The sequence below is a fragment of the Pholcus phalangioides genome, unplaced genomic scaffold (assembly GCF_987345545.1).
Source record: "Pholcus phalangioides strain wild (caught in Gottingen) unplaced genomic scaffold, Ppha-v1.0 ptg000004l_1, whole genome shotgun sequence".
NCBI classification, from domain to species: Eukaryota; Metazoa; Arthropoda; class Arachnida; order Araneae; family Pholcidae; genus Pholcus; species Pholcus phalangioides.
In genome coordinates, this window is record NW_028301597.1 from 36,086,820 (window position 1) to 36,106,729 (window position 19,910).

The 19,910-nt window shown below is 34.7% G+C and overlaps 1 protein-coding gene across 1 annotated transcript in view; it reads left to right on the plus strand.

The window, feature by feature from the left end:
• Positions 1-14,232, plus strand: part of LOC149087352 (calpain-7-like) — a 29,081-nt gene extending 14,849 nt beyond the window's left edge. The window contains exons 11-19 of the mRNA XM_089231419.1: positions 4-225; positions 4,582-4,726; positions 5,135-5,234; positions 5,843-5,972; positions 6,101-6,176; positions 6,977-7,185; positions 10,922-11,064; positions 11,487-11,579; positions 13,587-14,232. Of these exons, the coding sequence (XP_089087545.1) occupies positions 4-225; positions 4,582-4,726; positions 5,135-5,234; positions 5,843-5,972; positions 6,101-6,176; positions 6,977-7,185; positions 10,922-11,064; positions 11,487-11,579; positions 13,587-13,731 (1,263 nt within the window). The 3' untranslated portion in view covers positions 13,732-14,232. The remainder of the gene's footprint in view (positions 1-3; positions 226-4,581; positions 4,727-5,134; positions 5,235-5,842; positions 5,973-6,100; positions 6,177-6,976; positions 7,186-10,921; positions 11,065-11,486; positions 11,580-13,586) is intronic.
• Positions 14,233-19,910: the final 5,678 nt, after the last annotated feature.

Here is a 19,910-nt window from a genome sequence, read left to right on the forward strand (position 1 = left end):
TAGAATATTGATTTGCATGCTCTTACTGGCTGGATTCCAGAAAGAATATCTATCGAGGACCCAAATTTAAACAAAGCTCATGTATTTAAGATGCTTTTCACTCATCATCGAAAAGGTGATGTGCTTTTGACTGTTTCAACGGGAGAATTGAATGATGTAGAAGCAGACAGAGCTGGATTAGTGAAAACACATGCATATGCTCTGTTAGATATTCAGGAAGTCTTAGTAGGTCAATCATTTCATTCATACCTATTTTTCTTTGGTTATTAATACATACAGTCGACAACGCTTATTAAAATCACGGATAATTTTATCATTCTGGCATTGTTATCACTTTTTCAAAGAATGGAGCAGACCAGTATCGTAACATAAGGGGAAAAAAACTTTGTAGTTATCAGGACTTCCATCAAAAGTTTTTTTGTTTTTTTTTGTGCATTTTGAAGCTAAAGTTCAACCAAACTTGCTTTTATGTAAGTCATCATTATGATGCTGCAAGACTATGTAGGAGACTTGGAGGTGTTCTTTCCCCTTTCCTTTGTTGACAAACATTTCATGTAACAAGTCCATAGTATTCGCTTTGATCCATGTATGCGTGGAGCTGCTTTTACAATGGCCTTCCTATAATGAAGGCAAATATATGAGGGGGAAAACGCCCTTTCCTTAAGTTCTTGATCAGTTTTTTCTTCAGTTGACCATATTCAAATTTCTTCTTCCGAGAGACTTTCTCAAGAAATCTATGAGACATATTTTCCTTTGAAAAGAGTATCATAATTTGTGATATACATTAGACAGTTTCATTCTAATATCTCACAATGGCTGAATAACAAAAATATAGGATTTTAGCTCAAAGAACTATTAAACATTTTGCAACCAGTTATGTGGGAAATTAAAACAGAGTTGCCACGTTTTACCAATTCCCATACATCCTGTTCTACAAAACCGGATGTATGGTCACCGTACTTGCTAACAGGACTTTTTCTGATATACACTGAAGAGCCAAAAAAAACTGGTCACCTGCCTAATATCGCGTAGGGCCCCCGCGAGCCCGCAGAAGTGCCGCAACACGACGTGGCGTGGACTCGACTAATGTCTGAAGTAGTGCTGGAGGTAATTGACACCATGAATCCTGCAGGGCTGTCCATAAATCCGTAGGAGTAAGAGGGGGTGGAGATCTCTTCTGAACAGCACGTTGCAAGGCATCCAAGATATGTTCAATAATGTTCATGTCTGAGGATTTAGGTGGCCAGCGGAAGTGTCTAAAGTCAGAAGAGTGTTCCTGGAGCCACTTTGTAGCAATTTTGGACGTGTGGGGTGTCGCATTGTCCTGCTGAAATTGTCCAAATCCGTCAGAATGCACAATGGACATGAATGGGTGCAGGTGATCAGACAGGATGCTTACGTACCTGTCACCTGTCAGAGTCGTATCTAGACGTATCAGGGGTCCCATATCACTCCAACTGCACATGCCCCATACCATCACAGAGCCTCCACCAGCTTGAACAGTCCCCTGTTGACATGGCTCCATGGATTCATGAGGTTGTCTCCATACCCGTACACGTCCATCAGCTCGAAGCAATTGGAACCAAGACTCATCAGACCAGGCAACGTGTTTCCAGTCCTCAACATTCCAATGTCTGTGTTGTCTGGCCCAGGCGAGGCGTAAAGCTTTGTGTCGTGCAGTCATCAAGGGTACACAAGTGGGCCTTAGTCTCCGAAAGCCCATATCGATGATGTTTCGTTGAATGGTTCGCACGCTGACACTTGTTGATGGCCCAAAACTGAAATCTGCAGCAATTTGCGGAAGGGTTGCACGTCTGTCACAATTAATGATTCTCATCAGTCGTCGTTGGTCCCGTTCTTGCATGATCTTTTTCCGGCCGCAGCAATGTCGTAGATTTAATTTTTTACCGGATTCCCGATATTCACTGTACACTCGTGAAATGGTCGTACGTGAAAATCCAAATTTCATCGCTACCTCAGACATGCTATGTCCCATCTCTCGTGCGCCGACTATAACACCACATTCAAACTCACTTAAATCTTGATAACCTGCAATTGTAGCAGCAGTAACCGATCTAACAACTATGCCAGACACTTGTTGTGTTATATAGGCGTTGCCGACCACAGCACCATACTCTGATTGGTTCTATATATCTTTATTTGCATATGCATGCTTGTACCAGTTTTTTTGGCTCTTCAGTTTACATATCATTCAATGACACACATTTTGGTGCCTGGAATTTTTTAACTGTTTTGACCATATTTGGTGTGCTGATTTCAAATTTGAAAACAGTTTTTCTCTATCAGCTCTAGTTTTGGAGATTCAAGCATAGCTCAATTATGCAATATTTTAACATTGAGTAGCAGTTAAGTTTTTTTATGTGGATTCATTTTCCTCTGCTTTTTTGTTCCTGCTCCATGTCCAAGTTAAATTTGTGTTGTCCTGCTTTTGTAATGCATGGTCGTGGAACAATTCAGATCTAAATAAAGTTTTAAGTGTTTAATTTTTTCCAGGATTTTTATTCCGCAAATCACGAACAATTATATAACTTATAAATTCCTTTGTTTTGAGGGCTGGATAAAAGAAAAAATGACATCCAGTCAAAGAAGTTGTAATGATCATTCTGATGTGTTTTTCTACAGATGTGGTGAGTACACCCTGAAAGAAAATGGTAAAGCCATTTTTCTGATTTTGTTAAAAGAGCTTATCTTGGGTATTTTGGCATTAGGCTTGGTGACCAAGATAAAGTTTGGACTCCACACACAGTGTGTATAACATCTATGACAGTGGACTAATGGAAAGAGAAGGGGTCTAAATGGGGTCAATACCCATTGCTCACTCAACCAAAATGAAAGAGAAGTACGATCCTATCACTTTGTGTACTTGAAAATGGTTAACTTTCTTTTTGTTGGCAAGGGGGCTACATGAAATGTCATTACTTTTGTGTGCCTATGGGGTAGCATAGCCTAACATTACCACTGGATAAGAAAAGAGTGGCCTATGAGAGAGACCATGGTTGTTAGAGAATGTAAAACTGTGTCAAACTAGTTAGCAGCATTCTCAACAACTTTAGAGACCTTGGCTGTAATATGAGCATAAATGTTTCATTACTTGCACAGCCACTTAGACCGTTTCCCCAAGAATCTAGTGAGGAACAAGGTGAACAATTTCACCAACACATGAAAGCAATGGAAGACCAATACCAGGGCAGATGTGATACTCATATGATGGTAGATTACTGTTGGAATCTGTAAAGAGACTGTAAACAAAGTTCACTTAAGAATTCTGAACAAAAGAAGCTTTGGAGTGGAAAAAAAATAACTTTTTTATCTTTTTATTTCATTTCTGATTTTTAATTAACCTTTTACTGGCCAAATCAAGATTTGAATTGACTTCTTAATTTTTTTTTTTTTTTTTTTTTTTTTTTGTTATTTCCTGTACTGATCCTTTAGTTTAGAGATATCAACCCTAAAATTCATGAAAAAAAAATTTCTTGTGTGTTTTCTGGACTTGCCCATGTCCATAGAAACAACATTAAAATCAAAACAAAAAAAATTAAATTTTATTCTTCCTTAAAAATAGGTAATTTAAAAAAATTTAATTCATTGCATAAAGTGCTGAAATGAATGAAATTTTTGTTTTGTAAATTAAATTTGCAATCTTATGCATTCAGGGAAAAAAAAGCAAGCGCTTCCATATTAGAAAAATATTTTTTTCATTTTTTTGCAATTAATAAAACTGATCTGCCGGATTGGGAACATTTGCTGTTAAAAAGTTAAGCTATTAAGATTTACAGGAGTGTTGCTGTGTCTTTTTCAATAAATAGAAATCAAAAATTAATTAAGCGATTTTTTTTTTTTTTTAAAATTCAATTTAACGCCTATACCCTAAGCCTAATAATTTAATGTGTTAACTGGAATAACGCTATTTTCATATCTCACAAACAAGAGCTGATGGGTGGAAACGAATGTCATATTTGTGGTCAGCACATGAAATGATGCTAAAAAAGTTAAAAAATCCCGGCAACAAAATCAGTGTTGGGCAGTGTTATTGTTATCAGAAACCCCAAGTCCTGATGTGATTATATTAAGCGGTATGGACTGTATATATAGTATGTTTATATTATATGGTTTTTAATTTTTTTATACCTCTTTATATCATGATGTATTAACTTTATTCTTTGAAGAAAATTAGTACTGCATTTCTTGGTCTATCTGCTGCATGGCTGCAATCGCTCCTATCGGAAAAGAAAAACAGGAAAGAAAAATTGTTTAATGAAAGTGCCATGGCTGTGTATCCGCTGCACCTTTCCAGGATAAAATTTAATTTTTAATTTTTGATTATTTTTCTTCATGATTGTATTTTTGCAAACAACAAATTAATGTAGGAGCCACATCAATGTAAGTACCAGAAGGCTATTAAATATTTTTTTTTCAACACAAGTGCCATGGTGGATAGGCCAAGTGATACATTAACTATACAGTTAGAGTGAAATAAACTAAGTGTTTTTATTATAATTTATAATGTAAGGTTCTGTTGTTGTTTTCCCTCACAAAAGTTCCTTATTTACTTCTCATTAGGGTAAAAAACTATTTTTACTAAAAAATCCTTGGAGCCATTTGAGATGGAAAGGAAAGTTCTCTGAGCATGACACGGTCAATTGGACACCACAGTTGAAAGAGGCTTTGAAATATGATCCTAGAAATGCACAGATGTTTGATAATGGTAATAAATGTATTTTTTGCTCTTTTTTTTCGTTATTAAACAGTTGAGAAACAAAAAAAAATTGACTGAAAAAAACTTGAATGAAAAGGTAAGCTTACAATTTATAATGAAATTTTACATTTAAAGTATATCACATTATAAATTGTAAGCTTACCTTTTCATTCAAGTTTTCTGATTATAAAGATTTTTGTTTGAGCAATCAAAAGTAAAATAATGATTTTTGATATTTTTGTAAAACTCAGAAGCTAGTTAGTGATGTAGATTGACACATTGAGAGCTATTATCAAAGTTATTATCTGTTTACATATCTATACCAAACTATCTCTTTTATTACTATTAGTTTATATTGCTGAAGTAGCTACTATTAGTGCTATTTCAAGTATAACTTTTATTGCTTTTATTTTATAGGTGTATTTTGGATTGATTATGACTCTTTATGCCATTTCTTCAGTGTAGTATATCTGAACTGGAACCCTCGTCTCTTTAAATACACATACTGCATCCATCAGTGAGTACATTTTTAAGTGAAGGTCATGCACAGGCCCATAACTAGGCGCAACTGGGGCAATGCCCCAAGGCCCAAGCCAAATAAGGGCCCCCCACAAAAAAACAAACTACTTTGGCTCATTGTAATTTTGCTTATTTCTTGGAAATTTTAAGTTTCTTGTTTGAAATAATCTTGAAGAGAGACTCTCTCTTCCAAAATGAATCATTGAAAAAAAATGAAGGGAGGAACCCCTTCCTTTCCAGGGCCCCCCCCCCACGAAAAAGTCTGCCCTTAGGCCCCGAGAAAGCTCGTTATGGCCCTGGTCTTGGGTGCTACAAAGGGTCTTTTTTTTGTGGAACTTGCAAATATTCTTCATGTCTTTGAAGAGAAAATGTATCATTTGCTGTTGGTGTTTTTAAACTGATAAAACTTGAGATGAATAATGGTCATCAAAATTAATTTATATAGAAAAATATTAAAAATCTGTTATTTTAAATTAGTTTCTCTTATGATATTAATGTCAGAACGAGTATTTAATATATTTAAGTATCATATCACACACACACAAATGTTATCTTACAATATTTAAATGATATGAACCAGCTTATGTTATGAAACTTTTCTTATAGATCGTGGAAAGCTGGTGTCGGGCCCGCTAAAGATATTTATAATATGGGTGAGAATCCACAGTTCTCTTTGGAATTGAAATCAACTAACGGTACAGTGTGGATTCTTTTGACCAGGCATATTACTGAAAGGGTACGGAAATTCATATGTTTGCCCCCTCAAGTTCAATCCATGTGAGCTTCCAGAGTTCACGAATTCTCTCAATACATACTTGATTTCGCTGACATGTGGAATTATATATATTTTTTCTTACATTCTAGGATGATTTTGCTTATAATAAAGAGTATATTGCTGTCCTTGTGTACAAGAGCCAGGGACGAAAAGTTTATTTTCCTTGTAAGGATTTTTTTAATGCTATTTGATGCATTCATATGTTAATTTGCATAGTATTCTCATGTAGGTAATTAAGACTCACATACAAAACTAGTATAATTTTTGATAAGGGAGTCACATCCCTTTATGTGATGCAAAAAGAGGAAATATATTTTGTAGTATGGAAGTATGTATAAAGAGAGAAGTATTAGAAGAGTATGTACCTATATATGTATATTACCACTTATGACGTCTAAAATTATTGCACATATAGCTGGGTTATCAATGTCTCCACTGTTGCTCTGTACTCTTTCTTTTTTCTATAGGTATCAGGTGTGGTTACAAAACAAAAGGTGTGCATGTGTACCATATGATATAGGCTGATTTTTTAGCATGGAAAAATATACAAACCTCTTTTTTTGGCATTTCAATAGCTCTTCATTTTGTTTGCCACTTGATGAAGTCAATTTGAATCATAATTTGCAAAGCACATCTAAATATTTTTATATTGTTACAATTATGAAGTTATATTATTGGCAGAATTTTATGTCTGAAACTGCTGTTTGAAAAAAAAAAGTAGATTAAAAAATTGTACAATCTACTTTTTTGCCATTTATTTTTATTACCAGTATTTTTTTTTTTTTTTTTAGATTTTATAAATCGATTAATACGGTCAATGCCAAATAGTTATGTCTCCCTAATTTTTCTTTGTACATTTAAGTGAAGCGATAAATTCTCTGTATGTTCACGGTTTCATAAAAAAGACCTCTATAAATATTGCTTGTCATTGTAGTAAGTCGTGTTATTTTTCTTTCATTTTTAAGATGATCCACCACCTCACATTGATGGAGTAAGGATAAACAGCCCCCATTATCTTTGCAAAATCTTAGTTCCTGAAGGGGCATCGACTCGTTATACATTGGTAATCTCACAGTATGAGAAAACAAGTACGATATATTACACTTTAAGGGCTTACTCAACTTGTCCTTTTCGCCTTTCGAAAATTCCTGACCCGTTCAAGTACAAACAAGAGGTATATTTTATAGTCTACAAGTTCTGTTGATTTTCAGTTTTTTTTCGAATTCAAGAAATCTTTGTTTTAGATTGTAATTTCATAAAACTCATTACAGTAACCTCTATATGTGGATATTGCCAAGTTAGAACACTTATTAGGGTAAAAAAGTTCTTTTATGTTAACCAGTCATCAGGCTTATTAATTTCTCTGTACTACCTGTCGTGTCCTTTTTTATGAAGATGTGCTTTTTCCCCTTTTTTGGAAGTTTGAAGCTGCCATTAAAATATATTTTTTGATCAAATTTTTTTTATAAAACATTAAAACCGATGCTATGTATTTAAAATAAAATAATAATAATAAAGGTTAATTGGTAAAACTAATTCGTTTTTTAAATAGAAATGCTGAATTCTTAATTAAATGCAATGACAGCATGGGTTGTTCAAGTTCAAAATGAATGCAGGAAAATATTTCTCAATTAAACTCATGTTGAAAATGTAATGTATTGAAATATGAAAAAGGACATGTAAAGCTTATATTTTTTCCTTGTATGTTATTAATTATAAGATGGAATATACAATTGATGTTTGATTTTATGAACCTCTAATTTATGAACTGCACGTTTTTACGAACTTATCTTCTGATCCCAAACAGTATATCATACCTTTAAACCAGGGTTGGCAGGTTTTTAATGCATGGCAAAAACTCTTTGTCGAAAACCTCCATCAAAAACCAGGCCCGTCATTTAGGGGGGGGAGGCTTTTGAAAATACACTAAAAATGGTGTATATATATACAAATATATATATACATACATTGAGTACATGTGATTTGCCACACACCCCCCCCCCCCACCCCCGTAAAAAGTTGAAATGACGGCCCTGTGCCTGCCAAAAACTTTAAATATTGCTTTTCAATATAAAAATTGAAAATATGCACATCGATTGCTTGTAATGTTTAAAGTCACTGTTATACAAAGAATAAATACTTAATATGATTGTAAAATACTTTTCTGCTCTCTACTCAATTATTTTGCACAATATACACATTTTTTTTCCCTGTAAAATATGCAATTTTAATAGTGCATAACATAAAAGCTGCAGGAAAAACTATGGAACTATTTGATATTTTTCAATTCAATATGATTCTCAGCCTTCCAAAATTTTTCAACTGCTTATTCATAAATATGTATGTGTGTATTGATATAAACTGTCACCTGTACTCTTTTCATAACAGATAGGTGTTTAAAAATTTATTTTATGCCATGTATGTAATGTGTTTATTTGTTATTATTAAATTATCTAGATAATCACTTATATCCAAAACAATACCCTTATTGTGCATGACATTAGGATATAGCTGGCAATAAAAATACTAAATTGTAAAACTAAAATATCCTTTAATTTAACAGTGCTGATTGCATATGATGCTCAGGAAAAGCTCCTATAACTTATTCTAAGTACAAAAGTGAGAATGATAACATTTTGACAATAAGTTTTGACTGTTTTAATACTGAGTAAGTTCAAAAACCTAACCCTGTTATCTCTTATACATATTTTTAATAAACAGCTCTATTTCGCTTAGTAAATTTAACACATATAATCAGTAAATAAAAAGGACCATCACTATATATTATCTGTTCTAGACTGTCTGTTGAGAAATTTAAAATTACAAATTATAATTAATATTTTGTTTTGATTATTTTAATAACTTAGTGTTTAAAAAATAAATCGTAATATACAAAAAAGTTTCTCATCATGTTAACCTATTTTGTTCAAAATATTGTCCAAAAACATTCATTTAGGTTTTTGACAGTTTAAACAAGTTTTTGACACTTGTCATGCCAAAAACTGTTTTTTTTATGTCAAAACCCAACTCTGCTTTAAACGTCTTTCCCATTTATGAACTATTTTTTACGTTCCCACAGGTTTAAAAACGAGCGATCAACTGTATATATATATATATATATAAAACGCTTGAGGATGCAGCCTCAAGCAATTGCAATGTTATGATTTTGTTTATAGGGGATTTTCTCTGCAAAGCTTATATGGCCCAAGCCACTCAATCACATCGGGACTCTGGGTTTCTGATAAAAATGACCCAATGATAACTATATCGGAAAAAAGTCCTGTTTGCAAGTACGGTGACCATACATTCCATTTGGTTGAACGGAATATATGGTAAAAGGGTATTGGTGAGATGGGACAACTATTTTTCTTTCCCATATGATTGGTTGCCAAATGTTCAATCATTAATTTTTCTTTTTTTTTTTCTATTCTAAAACGATTTTTTCTAAAACTATTCTAAACTAACTTTCTATTCTAAAACCTCTTTTTTCCCCTTTAAGCCAAAATACAAATGCAAGCTCACAACAGGCTAAATGCTCAACGAGGTAACTGAGAAAAAGGTGCCCATAACAAATATGGATGTCACATATTTCTAAAATACAGCAACCTCCAATTAAAAATGCAATTATATAAAAACTAAAGACTATATATTAGGGGTTCACAACCATAGTAGACCAAGTCCATTTATCTTTATTATGGATAGTAACACCTTAACGTCTTTGATTCATAATTAATTCAGTTTAAGTGATGTGAAGGAATTATGTATGTCAAAATTCAGTTAAAACTAACATTTTTTAGTGCTCTGCTTTTGAAAAATTTGTAAAAGCAGAGCTTTTACGAAAACTTTAAGGTGTTGTTATCCATAATAAAGATAAATGGATTTGGTCTGCTGTGGTTGTGAACCCCTCATATACATGATAAAATATAATACAATGCCCATTAAAAATATTTGTGGTTGTCTTATGTATATTATGGTTGTTATTCAGCCAATGCAAGGCGTTAGAATATAACTGTCTAAAGTTTATCACACATTACGATATTTTTTTAAATGTACACCATAGTTTCCCAAACTTTTTGTTCCATAACCTTTTTTTTCAGAATTTTTTTCTCACTGCCCCCTACTCACGCAAATCTGAAGGATCCTATGTTATAATCGCAGCTTCTGTTACCTACCTGGAGTGTTCTCCATTGCCCACCAGGAGGCGATATTGCACACTTTGGAGAAACACTGAATGAATAAACGCCAGAACTTTGCCACTGGACTTATCCCGTTGCCGAGATCTCTTCCAGCCTAGCTTCGTGACAGAGTCTGGAACATTTGGAGAAACACTGATGTGTATAATGTTTTACAGATCCCTTGAGAAAGTTTCTCAAGAAAATAAATTTGAATCTGGTAAACTGAAAGACACTGATCAAGAACTGAAGGAAAGGGCTTTTTTTTATCATACATTTGTCTTGACTATAGGAAAGCCATTGGAAAAGCAGCTCCACACGTACATGCATTACAGCAAATACTATGGGCTGATTATGATATTAAGCAAGGAAATGTTTGTTCACAAGGAAAAGAACACCTATCCTCCTACATAATCTTGCCAACTTGATAATGATAACTTTCAAGGGAAGAAAATAAGTTTGATCAAATTTAGTGCCAGAATGCGTAAAAAAAACTTTTCAAGGGAAAGAATTTGATAACATTATCCAAAGTCCTGATAACTATAAACAATTTTTTTTCCATTTTATGATATTGGTGTGTTTCATTCTTTGCAAAAGGGATAACAATACCCAAATGATAACATTATCTGTGATTCTAATAAGTGTCATCAACTATATCTAAGAAAAATATATGTGCAACTAAAAAATTCAGTAATTGTGAAACAATGGTTTTTAATTGTCATTTTGCATAACTTCTAGGTCCGAAATGGGGAATGGACAGATGCAACTGCGGGAGGCTGCCATAATCATCCATCCACCTATAATAAAAATCCTGTATACCAGATCAATCTTCAGTCCTCATCAGATGATAATTATCTCTTAATTGATCTCAAAGGACCAAAGTAAATATTTTGATTCTTCTTTATTTTTAAATCATAAATGAATAATTTTATGCTTATGTTTTTAAATATTACTGATGGAAATTAAAATAGAGTGGAATACAGATCCTGACTGTTCAAAACAGGGAAATATTTGAGGCTCAGTCTTTCTCCCGAGAGTGTAAAACAAGAAATTTGAGTAAAATACCATGTTTTAGATTTTTTGTTTAAATTATTTTTGTAGACCTAAAATGCTTTGGCTTCAGAAATAAAATATTTGTTTAAAAATTCCGGTCATTGAATTTTTCATCAGATTCTTGTCGTTTTTAAAGCCAGCTATGCAGTGAAATTTGCTTCTGCAATTTAGAATCATATTTTGTTGAATTTTGGTTTTTCTTCCATTATTATTTAATAAATAACTTTTTTTGTCCCCTTTTTCTATTTAGGCAATACAATGTTGGTTTTGAGATTGTGACTGTTACTGTAAACAACAGTCATAGTCCTGGATATTTCAGGGAAAAATCCACTGATGTTTACAGGTAAGACTTTTATTACTAAATTTTTCTTCTTTTCAATCTTGCGACTTAATTTTTTATTTGTTTCTAAGCATCGAAATCGAAATTAAGTTTCAATTATCATGTTTGTGCTTCATTCCAAATTTTCAGACATTTAAATAACGTTTCAAGGTCTATTCACACACAAAAGTCATAGCCCATCTCTTTTCAGAGAGATCCCCCGTCTAAGTTCAAGAACATGTTATTCTTCTATCTATTAGCCTATTTGTTAACATTTGTCTGGCGCAGTTAAAAAATTGGATTCTAATATTTTTCAGAGAGACGAGGCAGATCTTTCGGAATGAAGGCAAGCCACGACTGTTGTGTGTGAATACACCTTAACACCAGCATACTGCTGTGTAACTTTTGTAGTGTGTGCACAATTGTTATTCTGAAATCTTAAAGTGTATGGGGCATACCATATTTTTTCAAATGTAAAAAACTTTTTTTCACAGCAAAACTCAACTAATTTTTAACTAAAGATTTGCTTCTGTTATTGAAGATTTTGACCTGGCTCCGTATAGGAAGCGCTTTCCCTTCTGACTATTATTTCTGGTTATTTTTATTATTTTATTATTATTTACTTTTCCAGTGTTCGTGCATTTCGTGCCTTCTGGGGTTATTGCAAATAAAAATAACTTTTATGGTGGTGTGTGTTCAGAACTGTGTGACGATATTAATCGATAATATGCATTTTTACTCCTCATGAATTAAGTGCAATATGAGATTCCAAAACATGTCAGACTGGATCCACATCATTTCACTAGACCAGTGGTGCGCAAACCGTGGGTCATTGACACGATGGGAGGGGGTGGGGGGGGTCGTGAGAGATTCTCCAACATAAAAACTCAGGGTGACGTAGTGTACGTCACTATTTCAAAATAGTATATTTCTTAAAAATCAAAAACACAATATGTGAATATATGGGGAAATGTGTCTGTTTTATGAAAAAAATTTGTTAATGGTCGATTTCAAGTGTAGAATCGTTTTGAGAAATCAGATTTTTCTTTTTTCTTGATCACACTGTATACGAAAATCAAGGACCATACACCCACTACACTTTCATCTTGCATAAGGGACACTAAGTACATCAAAAAAACAAAGTAAATATGTGTATGATATAAAAAAAAAAATTGAATATCTTTAAAGTCAATATCGCCTAATTGAAATTGAAGCAAACGTTCTGAAAAGAACGAGTTGAGAGATTTCTCTCTACTTATTAAATTAAATAAATAATTTGATTCAGTTGACAACACCATACAAGAATATTTCATGGTTTGCTTCAAATATTTTTTCTTGTATTTTCTGAGCTTTTAAATAGTAAATTGTGTATCCGAAAATTTATTTTATTTTTTTATTATTCATGGAAAAAATTCAATTTTATTTTTATACTTACCAATATTTTTAATACTGGTGTTATAAAATTCACATTTTATAACAGATTTTACTTGTCCATTTTATTGCCCATTTTTATTAATGAACTTGCAATAAAGAAAAAAAAAAGAGTTTATTAGAACACATTTTCTATTAATCTAATCTTGCCTATACAAGTTAAAATGAAAATATTGAAAGAAATAAAGAAAACTAGATTCGTGTACAATTTCTGCAGTACTGCAGAATCTTAAAATCAGGAGAGGACTTTACCTCCGTATTTTAGTCTCAAATATTTCTTCATGTTGTCTTCAGATCTTGTTCTTTATTTCATTTATTCTGTTTCTTCTTGATAATAACCAAATATATGTTTGCATATAGAAACGTCCTCTCCACTTGTCAATACAAGATTCATCGAAAGACTGGTTATTCGTGGAGATGAAGATTACAAGGAAGAAAATTCAGAAAATTTCAGCGAGAAACTGGAGTTCAAGTCCCAGTGGGGGCAGTGATGAATTTTCTTCCTTGTAATCTTCATCTCCACAAATAACCAGTCTTTCGATGAATCTTGTAAATATATGTTTGTTCAAAGATTTGATCTAAGAGAAATTGTATTTCTAGGTCAGGATTCAACATCCTGGAACTTTCCAATGTGCCCGCTGGAACATATAATGTGATACCATCAACATTCTTGCCTAATCAAAAAGCTCCATTTTTCCTCACAGTTCAAGCATCATGTCAAATCTCAGTTAGACGTTTGAGGTGATCAAGTCGAATGTGAAGTTTTTCCTGGTGCTCATCAGTGATATAAATTATTTTATATTGTTATCGCTTCCTCATATTTTATTGTTGTTTCGTCAGTGTTACTCCTCATGACAATGATTGAATTTTATGGCAAATACCATATGTTACTAATCAAATGATGATTAAAATGTTGTCAAATGCATTTTTTTTTTAATTTTGTTTTTCATTAATATACTTACAGCACAAACGAAATTTATGTTGTACAACCTTAATTGCATGTGGACTTCAAGAGAAAAACATGATGTACTCAATTGAGTGTGTTGTGTAGGTAAAATGAAATTGAGAATTTTTGGTTGATGTGGTTTTGGTTCCAAGATACTTTTTGTTATTTCTTTGTATCTTGCTGGAAATTTGATTTTTTTAAATATTTCTCACTAACATACTTAGAAAATAGAGTAAAATTTATTTTCTTTAAATATTTGTTAGAAAGCACATGTTCTAAATAAATATTTTACAAAAGACAACTTTAAATCCTGTGTGACTGTTTTGCATGTTAGTTGGACATTTTCAGGCACTCCAAAATTACCAGTAGGTGATTTTCCACTGCAACCTAAAAGATATTGTCTTACAAAGAAGGCCAAAGATCCCTAGGTGTCATCCTCAAGAAACTATTAAAAAAAATTTGAGTACATTCATCTCATCCAGAAACACTTAAAAAAATAGCAGTGGTGTGCAATTATTAAAGCCCCAAAAAATTATTAAAAGTGACAGCAGTCGGCTACTCATCGCTTCTGGCACTTCTTGGTTACATCTATAAAAAACTTTTCACTTTTTTCTTCCTCTCCACCTCTGCAGCTTCTCTCTTCTAGAAACTCTAGTCATTTCTCTTTTTTTCTCTCTTTCTTTGTCTGCTGTACCTGATCATGTGTTCGTTTGAATGAGGTCTCTTATAGACTCTAGGGCTGCTGGATTTTTAAATTCATTTTTGGCCTCTGCTGGTGTATATATATTTTTTGAGTGACCCATAATACTTCCGCTGGATTTTTAAAATATTTTTGTGCATATTTGAACATATATTATCAGTGGTAATTTTTTCAAAACTTTTTGAAGAGGTTACTTAAGCCAGTGTTTCTCAAAGTGTACATTGAAACTTTTAGCTTAGGGCATCGCCAACTTTTGTCAGATGCATCGCAGCGACCTTCATTTGTATTCCTATTCATGTGCATTGAAGTGGTCTTTTATAAGTGTGAAAATATCTACCAAACTGTTCTGTGCTGAGCCGCCGATGAATCACGAATTGGGCAAGAAGCCACAAGTAACAAAATTTTGAGAACCACTGCTCTAAGCCTATTTCCCAAATCATAAGTATAAAATTTGCCATTTTTTTCTGAAAGAACGTAATTTTATTCTGAATTTTTTTTTTAAATTGCGATTCTCTGGTATTCCTATGCATGACCCTTTTGATCTCTCCAGGGAATTTAGTTAGTGTCAGCAGACACATCCATGCTCGAACCGCGATGTGAACCTAGACGTGCAAACAGGGCTGCAAGGGGGGGGGGGGTTAGGCTGTTGCTGCTCCAGGGTTTGGACCTGAGGGGACGCCAAATTCCCGCTTTAACCACTCTTTCAACATTTCACAGGGGTGCCGAAATTTTCCCTATGCAGCGGGTTGCCGCTAATTGAAAATGAACTGAAATATTCTACCCTGCTAGAAGCCATCTCTCTAATCTCATTTGATGTGAGACACTTCTCCGTATTTCTCTCTTCCTCAGAATATGAGATACCATTCAAACTCTTGCTGTTACGTGCAAGGGAAATCCATCAGTTCATCGACTAATGTTGTTTTGTTCATGAGCTAACCCATTAAAGTCACGTTGAATAATGCAATCAGCCCCCATAGGCGGAGATAGACTCGGAAGGCTGGGGGGGGGGCATGATGATGATGATGTCAATTCCTGCACAACATATACATTAGATCTGCCCACTCCCTTTTTGATGTATCTCCGCCCATACAGCCCCCAGTTATCTTCAAGCAGAATTAAAAAAAAAAGAAGGAAAAGAAACTTGAGGCGCACACACGCGTGTTACAATGCTATATATAATTTTTTATCGTAAGCAGTCACGTTCGCATGTGTGTTCATTTTTCGAGTCAGGCACGGTGACCGGAGACTGCACAGGGACACAGCCCCCACAAGGGGTGGGCTGACAAGGCTCCAGCCCTGGGGCCGGGGACAAATTTTCCTCATTTTCTGTTTTTCACGCTGTAAACTCATCATAAAGGGGGCCCGTGAAAGTCTGGTTGGGGGCCCCGCATAAGATCCTGGCCTAGGGGCCATGCTTTAGGACGCGGGGGGCCATGCACAAGGAAGAATATTACCCACAATTCCACTGTACGTATGTCGACGAAAATGAAAAACCATCGCCTCAGTTGTGATAACGTGAAGTCAAAATTTGTTGAAAATTTTAGCTCGTTAACCAAAGTCCCACTGAATTTATAAGTTTGTGGGACACCCTGTCCTGTCAAAGTTTTAGATGAAGGTAATGAATTACGAAGGTTTCGACAGTTGGCTGATGCGAAGATAAATGCAGGAAAGAAAATTCAGCTGGGCTTCGAACCAACGCCCTCTCACTTACCGGGTGAGCGCCCTAGACTGCAAAGCACGAATCCTCTTTCCTTAAAATGTGTGCGCTGAACGAGGCCATATGTAGATAACCAGACCTAACTCAGGACAAAGCTCGCAATTTCTGACACTGCCACCAGATGGCGACTTATATCCTCGTCCAGCGATCAGCTCTATTTAGCTGGTATTGGTTCAGCGCACACAAGCTCTAAGGAAAGAGGATTCCTTGGCTTTGTAGTCTAGTGGTCTGAGTGAAGTGCAGTGATTTGAAGAGAAGAGCGTTAGAGTCACTAATAAAACAATCTTCTGTTTATTAACATTTAAATTAACACTTAATTATAACAATCTCATCCACAATTATAGCTTATTAACGTAGTTGACAGTGAAAGCTTAAGATATTTAGATACAATTCGTATGGAGATAGTCCTTCGTCATTTGCGATACACGTTTGGACTAACTGCGTAACAGTTTCCTCTTTCACCTTATCGTATACCGCACTTTTTCTTTTTTCTACTCGCCCACGCGTTTTTTGCACACGGCATCTTCCGTCATCAATCAGTGGGCCGCCGAAGATTGAATAATTGTACCTTGTAGAGCCCTGATGCTCTCTGTGGCGAGTGGGGAGATCGACTCGCATTTGCGTCTCGAAATTGGGAGCCACAGAAAACCTACTCCAGTGGTGGTCGGCTGAAGTTAACCAATTACCAGGGCCGCAACTAGGGAGGAGCAAGCCGTCTGGTACCCTGGGCGCCGGATCAGAGAGGTGCGGATTCCATCCCCTTAACCTCTCCTTCAACATTACAAGGGGCGCCAAAATGTGTACTCGCCCCTGGTGACTAAGTATCTAGTTGCGGCCATGCCAATTATAGCCATTGTCAATTACAGCCAAAAAAGAATTGTCAAAGGCAATAATTTTCAAGCCATGAAAGTAATCTTAATTCTTGATCTACAAAAATTAGTTAAACCTCTTTGAAAATGAGGGGAAAAACAGGACACATTTTATGAAAAAGTTGGGATGACCAAAAAATGTCCTGTAAAATTCAAGTCAGCCTACATAAGTTTCTAGCCCGTGAGCGACAAAAATACCCCACATCTGGCCCGCGGACTGAGAATTCCTGATCTAAAGGGTATCCTAAGAACTAAAAGGGTCATAGTACACGTCAAAATTAGAGTAACCATATGCAGGGCCGAAACTAGGATTTTTGTCGCCCAGGGTCATGATTTTACCGCCCCCCCCCAACTTTAAAATCCGATAATTTTATAGCAGTTCTCTGTTCCCGTCTAAAACTACCGTCCCCTAAATTTTGCTACTGGGGGGTAGTTGCCCCCTCCTTGCCCTAGTTACGGCTCTGACCATATGATCCATATTTCCCCAGACGCACATTCCAGTATTCAATTTTGGCGCTCTCGCCGTTTTTTTAAGTGTATAAAAATGTCCCATTTTCTAAATTTCAACTGCTGATGCTGAAAAAATAGATTAAAAAAAATTGTTACGGTAACCCTGGGAATGGAGGGGAAACTAGAGAGTAATCCCCCACACACACACATATATATATAATACCGTTAGAGAGAAAGAACCAACCGGGGGTGCGAGATAAAAAAAAATTACATGTTGGCTGATTATTCAGGAAAAATTGACATGATGATAAAAATTGAATTTTTTAATTCCTAAAAACATGAATCACACATATATTATAACTTTCACTCAGAAATGTGTCATACGAAGTTTCTTTTTCGATTAATTTTTTAAATTAATTTCGATAAAAAAAATTGTGTTTTTTAATTTCGTTTTTGAATTAATTTTCAAAAAAAAAGGAAACCAAAATTAAATACAATATTAGCCATAGCCGAAAAGACATTAAAGGCCTACAGGACAATAACGAAAAGTGAACATTTAACTGAATTTGTACAAACGGTATAGCTTCATGCAACATCAATATAATGATATTTATAGATACATAATAAATACATAAATTAAGAAAAAAAAAATTGCTAATGGAGAATATTTCTAACCCCTCGTAGAAATTATCTCGTCCATTTATCTCCAGAATCAGAAATGATCGAGAATAGACAAAATTAAAAAAGAAGAATAATAAATAAAACTTTTAGGGCATTCAGTTACGTTCGAAACGTCATTTTGGAAAAAAATATAGATTTTTTTTTTCTTTATATATATATATATATGAAAGTCCCCTTGTGATTCCAAGACTGGCCTTGTTTTGTTTATATGACGCTTAGAACCGAGGTTACACCCACTTTAGCGTTTCGTTTTTACACACACACAAGCAATCTGTAAATAAAAAACCTTAAACTAAACTTAAAAACTTTTTGAACGAGTTTTACAGAGAATACCATTTTTTTTTTGACATTTCACTTGAGTCCGAGAAACGTAATTTCTAGAAATCTATTGATTGTATCATTACAAAATTTTAATATGATATTTTGCCATATATTGTTAAGGTTATACAAATACAACGCCACAACAGGCAAATTGCCCAACGAGGTGGCTGACTTAAGAACATCATGGAACCCCGAGCCATTTTTTGGAGGCCTTACCTACTACTGCTACACCACATAAGCACCCCGCCCGCACCCCCACTACACCTCCCCCCGCGGAACCCCCAACGAATCGGTACATGCGGGAATGTGCGTGTACGTGTAGTGCAACCTGACGTAAAGTTTGTTTCTGTGTAATGCTTGTTATGTGTAGTGCTGCCATCTGCCACCAGTTTTTCTAACTATGAGTGAAATGTTATGATTGAATGATTTATCGGTGTAGGACTGTTGCTCTCTGTGGCGAGACTTTTTAACGGGGAGATCGGCTCGCATTTGCGCCTTGAAGTTGGGAACCACAGAAAACCAACTTCAGCCGACCACCACTGTGGGGTTTGAACCCGGATCCTCGCATCGCGAGTCCGTCACTATAACCACTCGACCACACGATATGCAGGATGAAATTTCAAAAAAAGTAAATAAAAAAAATTCACACGCATATCAACAGATTTGGGTGAAACTTATGAAACTCATGTACGATACAATCCTTTAAATTTTGGTACTAAATCCGCATCATCACTAGCTGAATGCATTGTGAAAACCGCAAAACATTCCATTCATAGAATTTTTAGAAATCTTGTTTCCAATATTACATGAATTTTGCTTAAAATGAAACATAAAAAATGAATTTTTCATAGAAAATGACAGAGTTCAAAATTTATTGCTTTCACCATTTCGAGCTACTTTCCATCAAAAAATGTTATTAAAGCTCACTCCAGTACCATTTTATGAAAGTAAAAGTGCTAAGGAAAGTAGTCGGATAGCTTAAAGAATAGTTATGTGGACTCGGCGATTTTCTAGAACCATTCGACAATCTAGTTGTCAATGACGCTGGCACTGTAATTCAGGCAGAAAAATTCATTTTTTCCGTTTTTGGCAATACGTAAGCAACTTCACGATCCAGATGAGTTCATAATGACATTTGTAGAAATTTAGGAGGAAGTTCCCGGCAATTTCCTGTCCAAATCATACCGCGCGCAGAATTATTTAGGAAAGACTGACGCTTCATTTGTAATTTCCTGTACAG